The 13,578-nt window shown below is 41.3% G+C and overlaps 1 protein-coding gene across 2 annotated transcripts in view; it reads right to left on the reverse strand.

Moving 5' to 3' along the window:
- Positions 1-9,742, reverse strand: part of LOC311584003 (cyclin-dependent kinase 4 inhibitor C-like) — a 17,028-nt gene extending 7,286 nt beyond the window's left edge. The window contains exons 1-5 of one of the 2 annotated variants that reach the window (XM_084758016.1): positions 9,385-9,742; positions 5,167-5,281; positions 4,224-4,397; positions 3,262-3,368; positions 370-422 (exon numbers count right to left, since the gene is read on the reverse strand). In XM_084758016.1, coding sequence (XP_084614142.1) covers positions 370-422; positions 3,262-3,368; positions 4,224-4,397; positions 5,167-5,281; positions 9,385-9,431 — 496 coding nt within the window. In that variant the 5' untranslated portion in view covers positions 9,432-9,742. The remainder of the gene's footprint in view (positions 1-369; positions 423-3,261; positions 3,369-4,223; positions 4,398-5,166; positions 5,282-9,384) is intronic. The other variant, XM_084758017.1, reaches the window with a different exon arrangement.
- Between the last annotated feature and the right edge of the window lie 3,836 nt (positions 9,743-13,578).

The raw sequence follows: 13,578 nt of genomic DNA on the forward strand, positions 1-13,578 counted from the left end.
ATATGCCATACAAAGTACAAGGCACTTGTCATAAAATTCAAGGAAAAATCTGTGTTTCTAACAATCCATTTGGCTATAATATGATTACGGAGGGCATTGCCAGGTTGTTTTCTTATTTATTCAAAGACAGAACATGTATCAGGAGCAAAATCAAATAAGCAGCACACTGACAACATTTTCATAGTTGAAACTGCTTATTGATAATTTCCTGATTACATTTGATTTTTTGAGTATTAGGGGAAATTGAAAACAATATAACTGCATTTATACTTGATTTCCTTTACTCCTTTTGGGGAGCTAAAATCTCTACTCTTATTTTATTTAGGGTATGTAGAACTAGATTTGAGTAATTCACTATAAAAGTCTTACCTTTACTGAATCTAACGTGCTTCACTTCTAGGTCTTCAGCTTGTGTTCCTTTACTGTGACATATGATTAAAAGTTACCATTTTACTATTATAAGAGAGCATCTAACAGGTGTTTTAAACACTTTATATTTGAGTGTTTACTATATCTTAGTTTAGATATTTACAACAATTTTTGAAACAGAATCTGTAGATGAATTTTATTTCAGGACATGGCTGCTCTGGCACGAGATCACATCCAAAGTCCTTCTAGGACTGTGTGATCCAGCTCTAATACAGGCACATCTTTAATCCCAGGAGACAGAGGCAAGCAGATCTCTGAGTTCAAGGCCACCTGGGTACAGAGCAACTTTCAGGTATAGAAAAGCTTAGGTCCAGGTGTGGTGGTACAGGCTTGTAATCTCATCACTCAGGAGACAGAGACATGCAGATCTCTTTGAATTCTAGTCATTTCTGTTCAGGCAGCGTGGTTCATTCAGGCAGTGCAGTGAGGTTGAGTTTGTGGAAGCTCAGTTAGTGGAACTCAGAGGCATTTTTACTAGGAGAGTTTTACAGAGACAGGTTGAAGAGAGAACTTCAACCAAGTTAGGCACAGGTAAAGGCAGACCAAGGCACTGAATGAGAAGGAGCCAGAAGATTAGAACAGATTGTTAAAGTTAGTGAGGCCAAGCAGAGCAATTCAGTGATAGACAGAGATAAGCCATGTTGAATCAGTCAGCTTGGAGAGGATTTTGAGCCAAAACAGCTGGGATGAACCAGCCAGCCAGAGTTCAGAAAGAGCTAGAAAGAGTGATCTTATTCAGCAGAAAGTCTCAGAGTCAGAAAACATTCTAGGCCTAGACTAGATTATATGGAGACTAGAAGCTTCCAGGACTAGGCCTAGGTTAGCAGACTGAGACAATAAGCCTCCAAGATGACAATTGCTTCAGCCAAATAAATGTTATTTTTACATTAGGTAGCCAAGCTATCATGAAGCCCACTCCATGGACCATGATGCCCTTGAACTCACAGAGATCTGTGTGACTCAAGAATAATGTTTAGCTTTTTATTAAAACAATAAGACCAACACATATACACACAAGCACACACACAGACACACACATGCACACACACACACAATGTGGGCAGTGGTCCTTCTGTAGGTTTTGTTTTATGGCTGCAGTAACTTTGTATTTGAGTTCTCATGGAGTTAGTGCTCCTGTTACAATCCTCGGCCTACGTCTCTAGGGCACCACAGCCCTGTCTCTGTTAGGACACTTTGGAGGCATTTCACTGAGGGCAATGCTCTCTACCAAGAAGGGGCTTCTGTAGATAATGAACATTTTTCTTGCTTCTAAGGATCCCTCTGCCTTCATTCTCAGAAGCTGCAGTTTTGATACCTTCCAGCCATTTTAAATAGTTCAAAGCACACCGCTTGAGTGGGCAATGGGAAGTTGTTGCCCATGAGGGGCAAGAGCAGTACAAGTTCTGCCACCACATGAAAAAAGGTGCTACACAGGATAGAAAGCAGCTTCTCAGGAAAATGTGGTGTGAAAGAAAGAAAACAATTCTAGTGTTTTTCTGTAGCTTGATCTCATCATTGAGAATGGTGTTAATTCATGTCTATGGCTAGAAAAGACAAGCCAAGGCCTAAAGTTGTTCACTCCCCCTGAAGACCAGGCTCACACGTGCACTCCACAAAAGGTTTTGAAAGTGATGGCTCAGTAGTGACATCACCTAGCTGCTCATGCAGAAGAGGACCAAAGTTTGGTCCCAAGATTGGTCCCCAGCGCCCATGCCAGCGCCCATCCCTAACTCCAACTGCCCAAGATATGATGCCCTCTACTGTCCTCCTCAGATACTACATTTGGGGGACTGTTACATGCATGGACACACAGACAAAGACACAAACTGACACACACACACACACACACACACACACACACACACACACACACACCCTTGCATGCACATGCTGTTTTTAAAACATTAAAATTTTGAATAGGTAAGGGTGTGGTAGATTGCTATCAATAACGAGAGTGGTTAACTTTAGCAAGGGTCATCTTAAAATACTGAGCTCTTACTTTGGAAGTAATGGCTGAACATAAAATAAGTACAATTGAACTAAAACGAAATTTTCAGCATAAAAAAGTGATTTCATATGGACTGAGGCATATGCCTTTGTAGGAACAAGCTGCTTCAGAGCTATACAGTAACAGAAATCGGGACAAGGCTTAAAATGCTGAGGTACCAGAATCTGTAGAAAGAAGCTAACTACTCATACATCCCATTTGAAAAGGTCATCTGAAATGGGGAGGAAAACGTGCACCTTGAACTTCAGAATAACGAAAGGTTTTGGGTAATTAGAGGATGACGCTGTAGAGGACGTCACCTAGAGAAAGGTAGCTTTCTGTTGAGTTGAACATTACAAGATTCAAACGGATTTTAGGAAAACCCATTTGTTACATGTGATTACGGACTGTATAAGTCTAAAGAAATGGCTAATGCTGCAATCCTTAGAGTCAAACAGAGGTTATAAAATTTCTGGCTTAGGCACTGAGGATGTATATACATGGTAGAACATGTGTGGCTTTTTCTTTAGCGACACACACTGCCGAAAAGGCAGAAATTCTGCAGTGTAGCATTCAGCTACATTGATCTAGCTCATTCTTTTGCTTGGCTGAATGCTCATAGTGTGAACTGGCTGATCCCCGATGCACATTGCTCTGCTGTGGTCAGAACAGCTCCTTTTCCAGCTCACACTCCATGTGTGCTAGGCATCCTCACTGCGTGTCTGTGGATTTCTGCCAACCTTCCTCCTTTCATTTTATGATTTCTGACTTAATCAATTGTCCCCCTCAAGAACAGTACTGAAGAGTGGGGGGAGGAAGAAAAAAAGAAAAAGAAAAATCTGTACCTGTTCGGGTCAGCTACACTATGTGCATTTGCACCTTTTGATGTTAAAAATTCTGCCATCTGGTGGTCGTTTTCACATATGGCAAGCTGAACAGGCGTTAAGCCATACTGTAAAGGGAAAAATTTTTTACAAAATGATTCATTTCTCAACTGAAAATTCACCACCTATTTTGTAAACATACATACATGCTGTAAGGAGTCACAAAGCATCAATGTTCCTAGAGCCCTGGCGTACTTTCCCCCACACAGCAGCCTTCTTTCCTTTCACACAGCTTTCCCCTGTCTAACATGGCCTGTGAACACCACTCTTCTCCAGAATTCTTGGCAAACACACACTGGTCAAGCTTTTTAGCTCCATGGAGTTGAGCTTCCATTTCCCCAACCCTAAAACATGGAGTAAAGGCTGGGCATGCCTCTGCTGAGTAGGTGTGCTCAGCAGGTGCCTAGAGCAGAGTTTCTCTCTATAACTAAAATTTTTTCTCTTCTCAACTAAGAATTGCCTACCAAACTCAAAAGCATTTCCTATGTTCACCAAAAAATTTTTAAAGTTAAACCAATAACATCTTTTTGATATGTTTTCTTCAATGGTCACATGTCCAAATTTACTTGTGTGCCTGTTCCATTGTCCTTTCCACCCTCATCTCTGAACCAAAAACTATACCAGTAACTTCTACAAACAGTTAAATGAAAACATTTATTTATATTTATTATTTGTAGCTGTGGTGTTTGTCTGGGCCCAAATTCTTTATATTTTGAATTTTAAAATAAAGCCCAATTCTGAAACAAGATATGCTTGCTGTGTTTCGCGTTCTTACACTAACAACCAAAAATATGAAAAACACACTTGGAGACAAATGTTTTCCCGTGAATAGATTCAGTGAGACTGCTTGAGCTTTGGTGGGTGGAACATGGATCTGAGTGTCAGATAAGATTGGGAATAAAATGAAGTTGATTGATCTTTACCTCTGTTTTAGCTTCAATGTCTGCATTGAATTCAAGCAACGCCTCAATAGTTGTAGTGGTACCTCTCAAAACAGCATGGTGGAGGGCTGTATGCCCATTAAAATCTTTCACATGGGGATCAGCCCCCACCCACAGCAGCATACATACGCATCCCAGATTGTCTTCCTGGACAGCCTGTGAGTATTGTAGAAAGGAATAGACCTTCAGTTCAAGGAAGTCAAGGTACTGCACTAGATAGTTATACTTAGATGAGACAAATTGTTTCAGGCATGCCTATCATTCCCTCTTTTTGAGACAGGGTCTTCTTAAGTATCACAAGCTTGCCTAAATTAATTCTCCTTAAATATACCCCAGCCTTGCCTGAATTTATAATCTACCCACCCCAGCTTTCCAAGGGGGTAGAATTTAAGGCGTGTGCCAACACACCTAGATCATCTAAGCATTTAGATCTGTGCTGGGTGGGAGTTGTTATTGTAGGTCAGAGGTTGTTTGTCCCTTTTTTTCCCAAACTGACCCAGGCTGAAAACACCTGGAAAGATGGATCCTCACTTGAGGAATTGCCACTATCAGACTGGACTCTAGGCAAGTCCCTGGAACATTTTCTCGATATGGATTCATGTGGGAGGGCCCACATTCTTAGGTATGGTGGCACATCCACACACATGCTCCTGCGTTGTATAAAAACTTAGCAAGCCTTGGAATAAGCAATGGAAATGCAGCATTCCCCTATCCCCTGTGGTCACTGCTTGAGCTCTTCCCTTGCGTTCCTGATTTGAGCTCCTGCCCTGGTTTCCCTCAATGATGGACCGAGATGTGGAAATTTAAGCCAAATAACCCTGCTCTTTCCTGATTTGGTTTTGGTCAGTGCTTTATCACAACAACAGAAACCAAACAAGGACCAAATCTCATCTATTTCATACCAAAACTTATGGTCCACAGCTACCTTAATCAAGGGTGTGCAGCCTTCGTCATCCTGGATATTAATGCTGCAGTCGTAGTCTAATAGCAGTGTCACGGCATCCACCTGATTGTTGGCACACGCGTAGTGCAGTGAAGTCCTACAGATTGGGAGGACATTTCAAGAAATTATGACTACTATGTAAAAGCACATTCAGCTGTAAAGAGTAAATAGTATGATGTTCATTTCCTTCTCATATAAGTAGCTACTTAGCTGGAATTTCCTTATGTAATTCTGCCTCTACTCTTGTGTTCATTAGATATGCTAGGGATACAGTGCATGGCTGCCCCATTCTAGGTAAGTGCTCTATCACAACCATCCTCCCTGCTCACACCAGCCTGTCTGAATAACAGGAGAACACCTGCTTGATTTGAACTTTATTCTCTATTACTGACTTTCCTACGAGAAGTGCAGGGATTAAGATGGAGCAGAGATTGAAGGGATGGCAAATCATTGGAATGGCCTAACTTGAGATCTACCCCGTGGGAGAGAGCCAACCCCTGTCACTGTTAATGATATTCTAATATGGTTGCTCACAAGAAGCTAGCATAAGTGTCTTCTGAGAAGCTTCATCCAGAAGCTGAAGGAAACAGCTGCAGAGACCCACAGTCAAACAACAGGCAGCGCCTGGGGAGTTTTGTGGAAGAGTGGGAGGAAGGATAGAGGCAGCTGGAGAGCTCAAGGACACTGCAGGAAGCCCTACAGAGTAAACTAACCTGGCACAGAAAGACTGAACCACAAAACAAAAAGCATGTATGGGCTGGACCCAGAGCCCCTACACATATGTAGCAGATGTGCAGCTTGGCCAACATATGGGTCCCCTAACAGTGGGGGTAGGCGCTGTTGCCTGACTCTGACTCTGACTCTTGCCTGCCTTTGAGTCCCTTTCCCCTACCTGGGCTGCCTTGCCAGGCCTCAGTGGGAGAGGTGGAGCTTAGTCCTGCTGTGACTTGAGGTGCCAGGATGGGTTGGTACCTCTTGGGGGCCTCCCCTTGTCTGAGAAGGTGAGGGGGAAATGGGAGTAGGGGACAGCAGAGTGGGACTGGGAGGAGTGGAGGGGAAGGGTTGGTATCAGGCTGTAAAGTGATTAAACAAACAACAAAAATAAAGGGCTGAAGAAGAGACAACAGAAAAGGATTTGTAAAGGAGCTGAAGGTTTTTTTTTTTCCTTTCCTTATAGACGGCCTAGGAGCTGCCCTTCGAAGGTATGTGGGTCCCCAATGCATAGGAGTGTAAAGCAGGCAGATAACCCAGGGGCTCCATGAAGCAGCCCTGGAAGGTCGTGGCCCCGAGTGTCCCCACGCATTTTCGCCCTTCCCTGACTCCCCAGCCTTTTCAGGATGATTACCTGTTCTTCCTATCGCATTCATCAACGTGAAAATACCTGCCGCTGAGGAGTTGCTTAAGTGTTTCGAAGTCACCCGTGCCGGCTGCTCTTTGGAGTGGCCCCACGGGGTTATAGCCAATGAGATGGTGTTGAGGTTTCTTCTTTTGGTTAGATAAGCACCCACAGCACAGGCATGCCCGCCACAGGCGGGTGTACCAGCGTGCTGACTTTTGGGCTGTAGAGGTCTCAGCAACGTATTCTATGTCCTCAAGCACGACTGAGCCTCAGGGCCGCCCAGGCCCGTCTTACCCTCTCTTCCTTCCCCTTTAACCTCCCTCTGACCCCCCAAATTCTACACTAATTTTTTGAAAAAACAGAAATATTTCCACCGAGCCAAACGCGCGTCCTGCTAGGGCAGGCACTTGGTTCAGTGTGAAAAGATCTATGCGTTATCACCTAGAAGCATGGCTGCGCTGGCTCAGTCACCATGACAGGCTATGAGGTCACAACGATGCTTAGTAACTGAGCACCATGCCTATGTTCTGTGCTTGCCCGGGTCAGACTCCAGTGACAGGAGCCTACCCTGCTCGGTGCATATGCAAAGCCAGGTCAATTGCCACTCTGGAGTGGACCTACAGGCATGGCGTCCAATGACAAAACACTGAGGGCAACTGGCTGATGGTTCAGATCTATGTAGCCCTGCAGCCCTGACAATATGTGCCCCTGAGACTGGCCTGATTGCCCTAGGAAAAATAATCATCCTGAGTTAGCAAACCTCAATTCAAACACACAAATATTTTATGTTTTCTCCTTTCAGGATGGTAGTTTTTAAGGTTGTGATAAGGGAAATACAACCTGAATAGCCACAGAGGATTGTGACCTAGTAAGGGATCAGCAGGGAGGAGAACATCTCCCTGGGAAGGGGGATTAACATGCACTGTTATGAAGAAATAAAAACTAGAACAGGAGGATTCAATGAGAGGAGGTGGGAGAGAAAGGTAAAGAAGGGGATCTGGGCAGGGACACCCAACACTAAGGGTCCTTTGAAAAACTATTTGGAAACTGAATACTCTAGAAGCTTCCCATACATACATGAAAGGAATCCAAATGGAGCCAAAATCTAACCAGGGAGGCGAGTCTCTAGCTGCACATCTTGGGCCACAGGGTTAACCTCCAGTGCCAGGAAAGGGTTTCAGCCTGTTGAATCATTAACCAAAAAGACACATGGAGACCCGCAAATAGGCTATTGTCACGGCTATTGGTTGCTCTATGCAACCTGATGCTAAGTCCTGATTTCTGAAGGTTAACACTTCAGTTATTGAACTCAGGTAGGTTGATCTGGTGTTGAGCTAGGCTATTGACCTTTCTAACCAGAGTTCATAGTACTGGAACTCTGCATGCTACTGGAGGAGAAAAACAATCCTCAATATCTCTCAGCTACAAACCCTGTGACTCCAACATAACCCACATGGCAGCTCACAACCATCTGTAAATGCAGATCTAGGGAAACCAGAACCCTCTTCACAGACACCAGACAGGCACACAGTGCTCATACATGCATGCAGGCAAAACATACAAACACAGCAAATAAATGTAACCATTAAATAATAGCATTAATAGGTTTAGCGATATATGCAATACACTTATGTAGTAAGTTCATTCTTTGAAAGTATACCATCTAATAGGGCTTACTTAGCATGTTATTAATGTTATGAACCCATCACCCTATTTGTTTTGAAAACATTTTTGCCATTTGAGAAGAACCCCTTTCCCCATTAGTAGGTACTCTTTATTTCTCCAGGCCCTCCGCCTCCCCCCACCAGCTAGGTAGGCACCAGCCCAGCCTGTTCATGATCAATGACAGAAGTGTTACCTTCAGAACTCAGACCTATTCTTCAGGTTGTGCAGAGAAACCAATAGCCTTGGAGTAGCCTTTTATATTTATGGTTTTCCATGGGTCTCTTTGGTTAATGACTAAACAGGCTGTAAACCAATCTAACTTTCTTATTTTTTGTTTTGTCTTGTTTTATTCCTTTGTTTCTTTTCAGGCTCAAGAAGGAGTTTCTCTGTGGAGTCCTGGCTGTCCTGGACCTAGCTCTGTAGACAGCCTGGCATCAAACTCACAGAGGTCCACATACCTCTGCCTCCTGCATGCTGGGATTAAAGGCGTGTGCCACCACCACCCAGATCATTCTGGGTATTTAATAGAAAGGAAATCACCTAACAGAAATATCTCATTCTTCTGGCATTTGGTTTCTTTTAGAGTTTAATGTTTGTGATGTTTAGTCATGCTATAGGATGTATCAGTGTTCCACCTCTTTTTATGGCTGGATTCAAGTCCATTGTATTAACACACAATATTTTGTTTATCCTTTCCTCAAGCAGTATTATCTGGGGATTCTCCCTTTTGTCTTTTATAAGTTCTGTGCACTTTTAGGTGCTAGAGGCTGTACTATTTTATATTGACAGCTTGCAGCAATAAAGGAAAGGATTGAGTTTCATTCCTCTCCATGGAGCTGTCAATTCCCTATGTACTGTGGACTTCTTTGTTAGATGACACCTGGGTGTGTGGGTATAAATTTACGTATAGGTGCTTAACTATATTTCACTAGTCAATGAATCTTTTTAAAATATCAATACTACATGGTATATTTTTTATTCCTAAAGCTCGGTAGTCTAACTGGAAATCTGCACTGGTAATACCTCACCTGGTATTATTTTTGTTTGTGATTGCTTTGATTAATTTGGCTCTTTTTATATGGACCTATAAATTTTAAGATTTATTTTTCAGTTTCTTTGAAGTATTGTGGGATGGCCACCTCTACCATATGACTCTTCCCGATCTGAGCATCAGAGGCCTTTCCAGCTTATTTTACCTTTTCTTTATTTTCACGAAGCTTAGAGTCTTCACTGTAGAAGTCATTCAATTCCTTGGTCATAGTTATCTTATGATATTTGTGAGAATCTGTAAAAAGTATTGATTGCTTCTTTATTTCCTTGGTGTGTTTGGTATTTTTATTTAAGAAGGTAACTATGTTTTGTGCATTAGTTTTTATTCTAATACAATGCTGAATATATTTATTAGCTGCCAGAGATTTTTGGTGGAGTGTTTAGTCTTTTATGTATATAAACCTATCATGTGGAAATAAAGAGAACCTGACTTCTTCCTTTATTGTGTGTACCCCATCTAACTCACTCACTTCTGCTACTATTCGAGGTACGACTTGGAATATTTTATTGAACAATATGGTAGAAGAGACAAACTTGCGTTGTTCCTGATATAGTGGAAATGCTTTGGGAGTTTGTCTGGGGTGGTGTTTACTGTGGGTTTTTTCATATGTTATCTTTATTGTGCTGAACAGGATCCTATGCGTCCCTATGCTTCCAACTGTGTTTTCCAATAATTTCAAAAGCATATTTTCATCTCATGAGGTGGTGATGTAGTCCCCGTCCTTTATTAATACAGTAGATTACATGTAATACTTTAGGTATGCCGGACCATGCCTGCATCTCTGTGAGTATGCCAACTTTATCGTGATGAATAATTATTTTGATGTGTTCTTGAATACAGTTTTGAAATATTTTATTGATACTTTTTACGTCTACAGAAATCAAAGATATTTCTTATAATTATCTTATGATGCTGCTTAGTCTGCTTTTGATTTCTGGGCAATACTAACTTTATGGGAGGAATATGGGACTGTTCATCTGTTTTGTTTTTGCATAATAATTTGAGGAGAACCGGTAAGTGTTGTTTTTGGGAGGTGTGCTTCACTACTACATGGCTTCAAGCTTGCCTTGCATTTTTGTTTGTTTTATTTTATAAACATTTTTCCTTTTTTACATATACATTTATATTATTACACATATATACAATAAACTACCAATAGCAAGAAGAACCATGACAAAATCAGGAATTATATAAGTGTTATATTCTTAGCTTTTGGCTATTTGTATTTGACAGCGTTGAAGAAACCATCTTTCCTATCTTGGTGTGTCTAAAATTCTGAATGTAAATCAATCTCTATCACATCTGTCATTATCAACTTAAAAAATCCATCTAGACCTAAAAATATCTTCACCCCTGAAGAACTAAGCTTCATTGTAAAACTAAGCCACCTGGTCTTCAACTCCATCAGAGACTAGAGAAGGAATAAATTTCATTACCTGAGTATGCCGGGAATGCAGGTTAGTAGCTTTCCAAATGAGAAGATTTCAGAGACAGTTTGCTACCCGAACAGTCACCCAAAACTTTCTATTATGTTGGAGCATCTCCTTCAGCCTTCTGGCCCTATTTATCTGACAGACATATTTGTGAGGCAGGAACTATTGAGGACTTTCTTTCCCTGTCTTGGCAGAGTTTAGCCATTGACACCGCCTGCATCCAAACTTGCCCTTTTTCAGGCAGAATTCTGTCTGTGGTAGAAAGGAGGACATTTTCCCCATAACTTGTTTGCCACATTTGAAGCCATCTCTATAAGGAGGTTCTTTGATGGTCATCATCCTCTTTGAGGTAGTTGGGGTGTTGCCAGGAGTTAACCTGGCCCATTGTCAGTGAAGCTTTAAAATAATAAAATACATTTTAAATGCCATATTCTGCATGTCTCTCACGTTTTTGAAGTCCTTATCTAAATATCCTACCTTATCTTTCTATAGAATCATACCTATCTGTCACACCAAAGATGTATATTCTTGTGGTAAAGGTAGACCAGCAATTGACATGACCATGATCTGATAAGCTAAAAATCAACTTGTATAACTTATTTATCCTAAACATACTGCAATAGCACTTTCAAAGTATTGGAAATAAACCTTGTATTATAATTGAGTTATATGGGTACAATACCATACACACACACACACACACACACACACACACACACACACACACACATATGTATATATGTATGGTGTGTGTGTGTGTGTGTGAAAAATAAACTTACATTTGAATTCTATATTTTTGTATCTAGAATTAAACTTATTTTACATCTATATACAAAATACTATACCAGTGAATTAAACATAACCTTGTGAGTGAAAATTGAGGCACTAAGTTGAGTAGTAGATTCACTAATCTACTTTTTGTTCTATCTTCCCTATATATTTCTATATACCCCCTTCTTTCTTTTCAACCCCTATCTCCAAACCTAAGAATGTAAGATAAGGGAAAAGAGAGACACCGCTGAGTCTGACCTTGTTTTCTTTCTAAGTCCAATAATAACTTGTAACCAACTACCATTGATAATAACCCTCTACTGCCCAAGAAAACAACCAAAAACCTACCTGACCGCCCTTAAGGGAAATGTGGCGTCATTCTCTTGAGGTTACTTCAGGCTGATTAGGGACAAATACTACCTAGTAGGGGCCCAAATAAAATTGAAGAAATGGCTAAACAAGCTAGGAATCACATTTGTGGTCCAGCCTCTAAATGTTGAGAAATTCCAGGTTTAATTAAAGTTCTGTGTGAGACAGTCTGAAATGCTGTGCCAATTGGGATTGGAAGCTTTCTTTGAAAGTCTCCTGGGAGCTATCCTGTCTGATGAGGAACAGCAATTGAAGTGCTTGGTGTTGGAACATAAAGGACACAGGATGTCAATGTCCAGCATGCTATGAGGAATGCATCCTGTTATGTCTGATCCAACAACAGTGTCCAGTTCTTTTGTTCTGAAAGCATATAATTTCTCACAAGCATTATACAGTCCTAAAATTATGAGTGTATAAGGTGTGTGTGATGCACAGAACAATTAAGGCTGGTTTTCTGTTCTTTGTATGAACAGAAAAAAAAGACATCTGTAAATCTTCATTCATGCATCTAATAAAGAATTGCATCTAATAGTAATTCATAGGGGTTCTGCAGCCAATAAGAAGCACTGTCTATGCCTAGATATTCATGTCTCAGCCAGTCTCAAAACTATTCCCTTATGGTGGTATTAGCAATGTAAGTTACCTGCTTGTTCTGCAGTTTAAATTCTTCACATCTTGACTGTATGCCTGTCCCTCATTCCCTCGCGATACACTCTCCTTCCCTTATCTCCTTTCCCTCCCTCCCTCCATTAGTAGTCAGAAGGGGGAGTGCTCTTCCCATAACATCTGACCTCAGCATATCAGTTCTCATCTGTACTCCCTGTAACCTCTTCCTCTGTAGGCTGGCAAGGCCATCTTGCCAGGGGGAAGTGATCTAAGTTCGGTGGCCAGAGTGCAGGTCCAAAGTAGTCCCTACTCTGCACACGTGGGATCCAGAAGGAGACTGTGCCACTACATCTGAGCAGAACGTCTGGGTCCACATCATACATGGTCCTTGGTTGATGTTTCATTCTCTGTGTTGTAATGTAGCTATCCTTTATTATGTGGCTAATGTCTGATTGTGGGTATATACCATGTGTGTCTTTCTGGGTCTGAGTTACCTCACTCAGGATGACCTTTTTCAGTTCCATCCATTTGTCTGCAAATTTCAAGATTTCCTTGTTTTTAATAGCTGAATACTATTCTATTGTGTAAATGTACCACAGTTTCTTTATCCATTCTTCAGTTGAGGGACACCTAGGTTGTTTCTAGATTCTGGCTATTACAAATCAAGCTGCTATGAACATTGTTGACCAAACGTCCTTTTTGTATGGTAGAGCATCTTTTGGGTATATTCCCAGGTGTGATATGGCTGTGTTCTGAGGTACAGTTGTTCTCGATTTCCTGAGAAAGCACCATATTGATTTCCAAAATGGTTGTATATGCTTGCACTCCCACCAGGAATGGAGAAGTGTTCCCCTTTCTCTATATCCTCGCCAGCATGTACTGTCACCTGAGTTTTTGGTCTTATCCATTCTGATAGGTGTAAGATGGAATCTCAGAGTCATTTTGAGTTGCATTTCCATGATAAGTAGGGATGTTGATCATTTCAGTAAGTGTTTCTCAGACATTTGATAGTCCTCTGTTGAGAGATCTCAGTTTAGTTCTGTACACCACTTTTTAAAAATTTCTTTTATTAATTTATTAATATTACATCTGAATGATTATTCCCTCCCTTGTATTCTCCCATTTCTCTCTCCTTCCCATTTTCCCCTTACTCCCCCCAT

This window comes from Acomys minous (genome assembly GCF_964271855.1).
Source record: "Acomys minous genome assembly, chromosome: 15".
NCBI lineage: Eukaryota > Metazoa > Chordata > Mammalia > Rodentia > Muridae > Acomys > Acomys minous.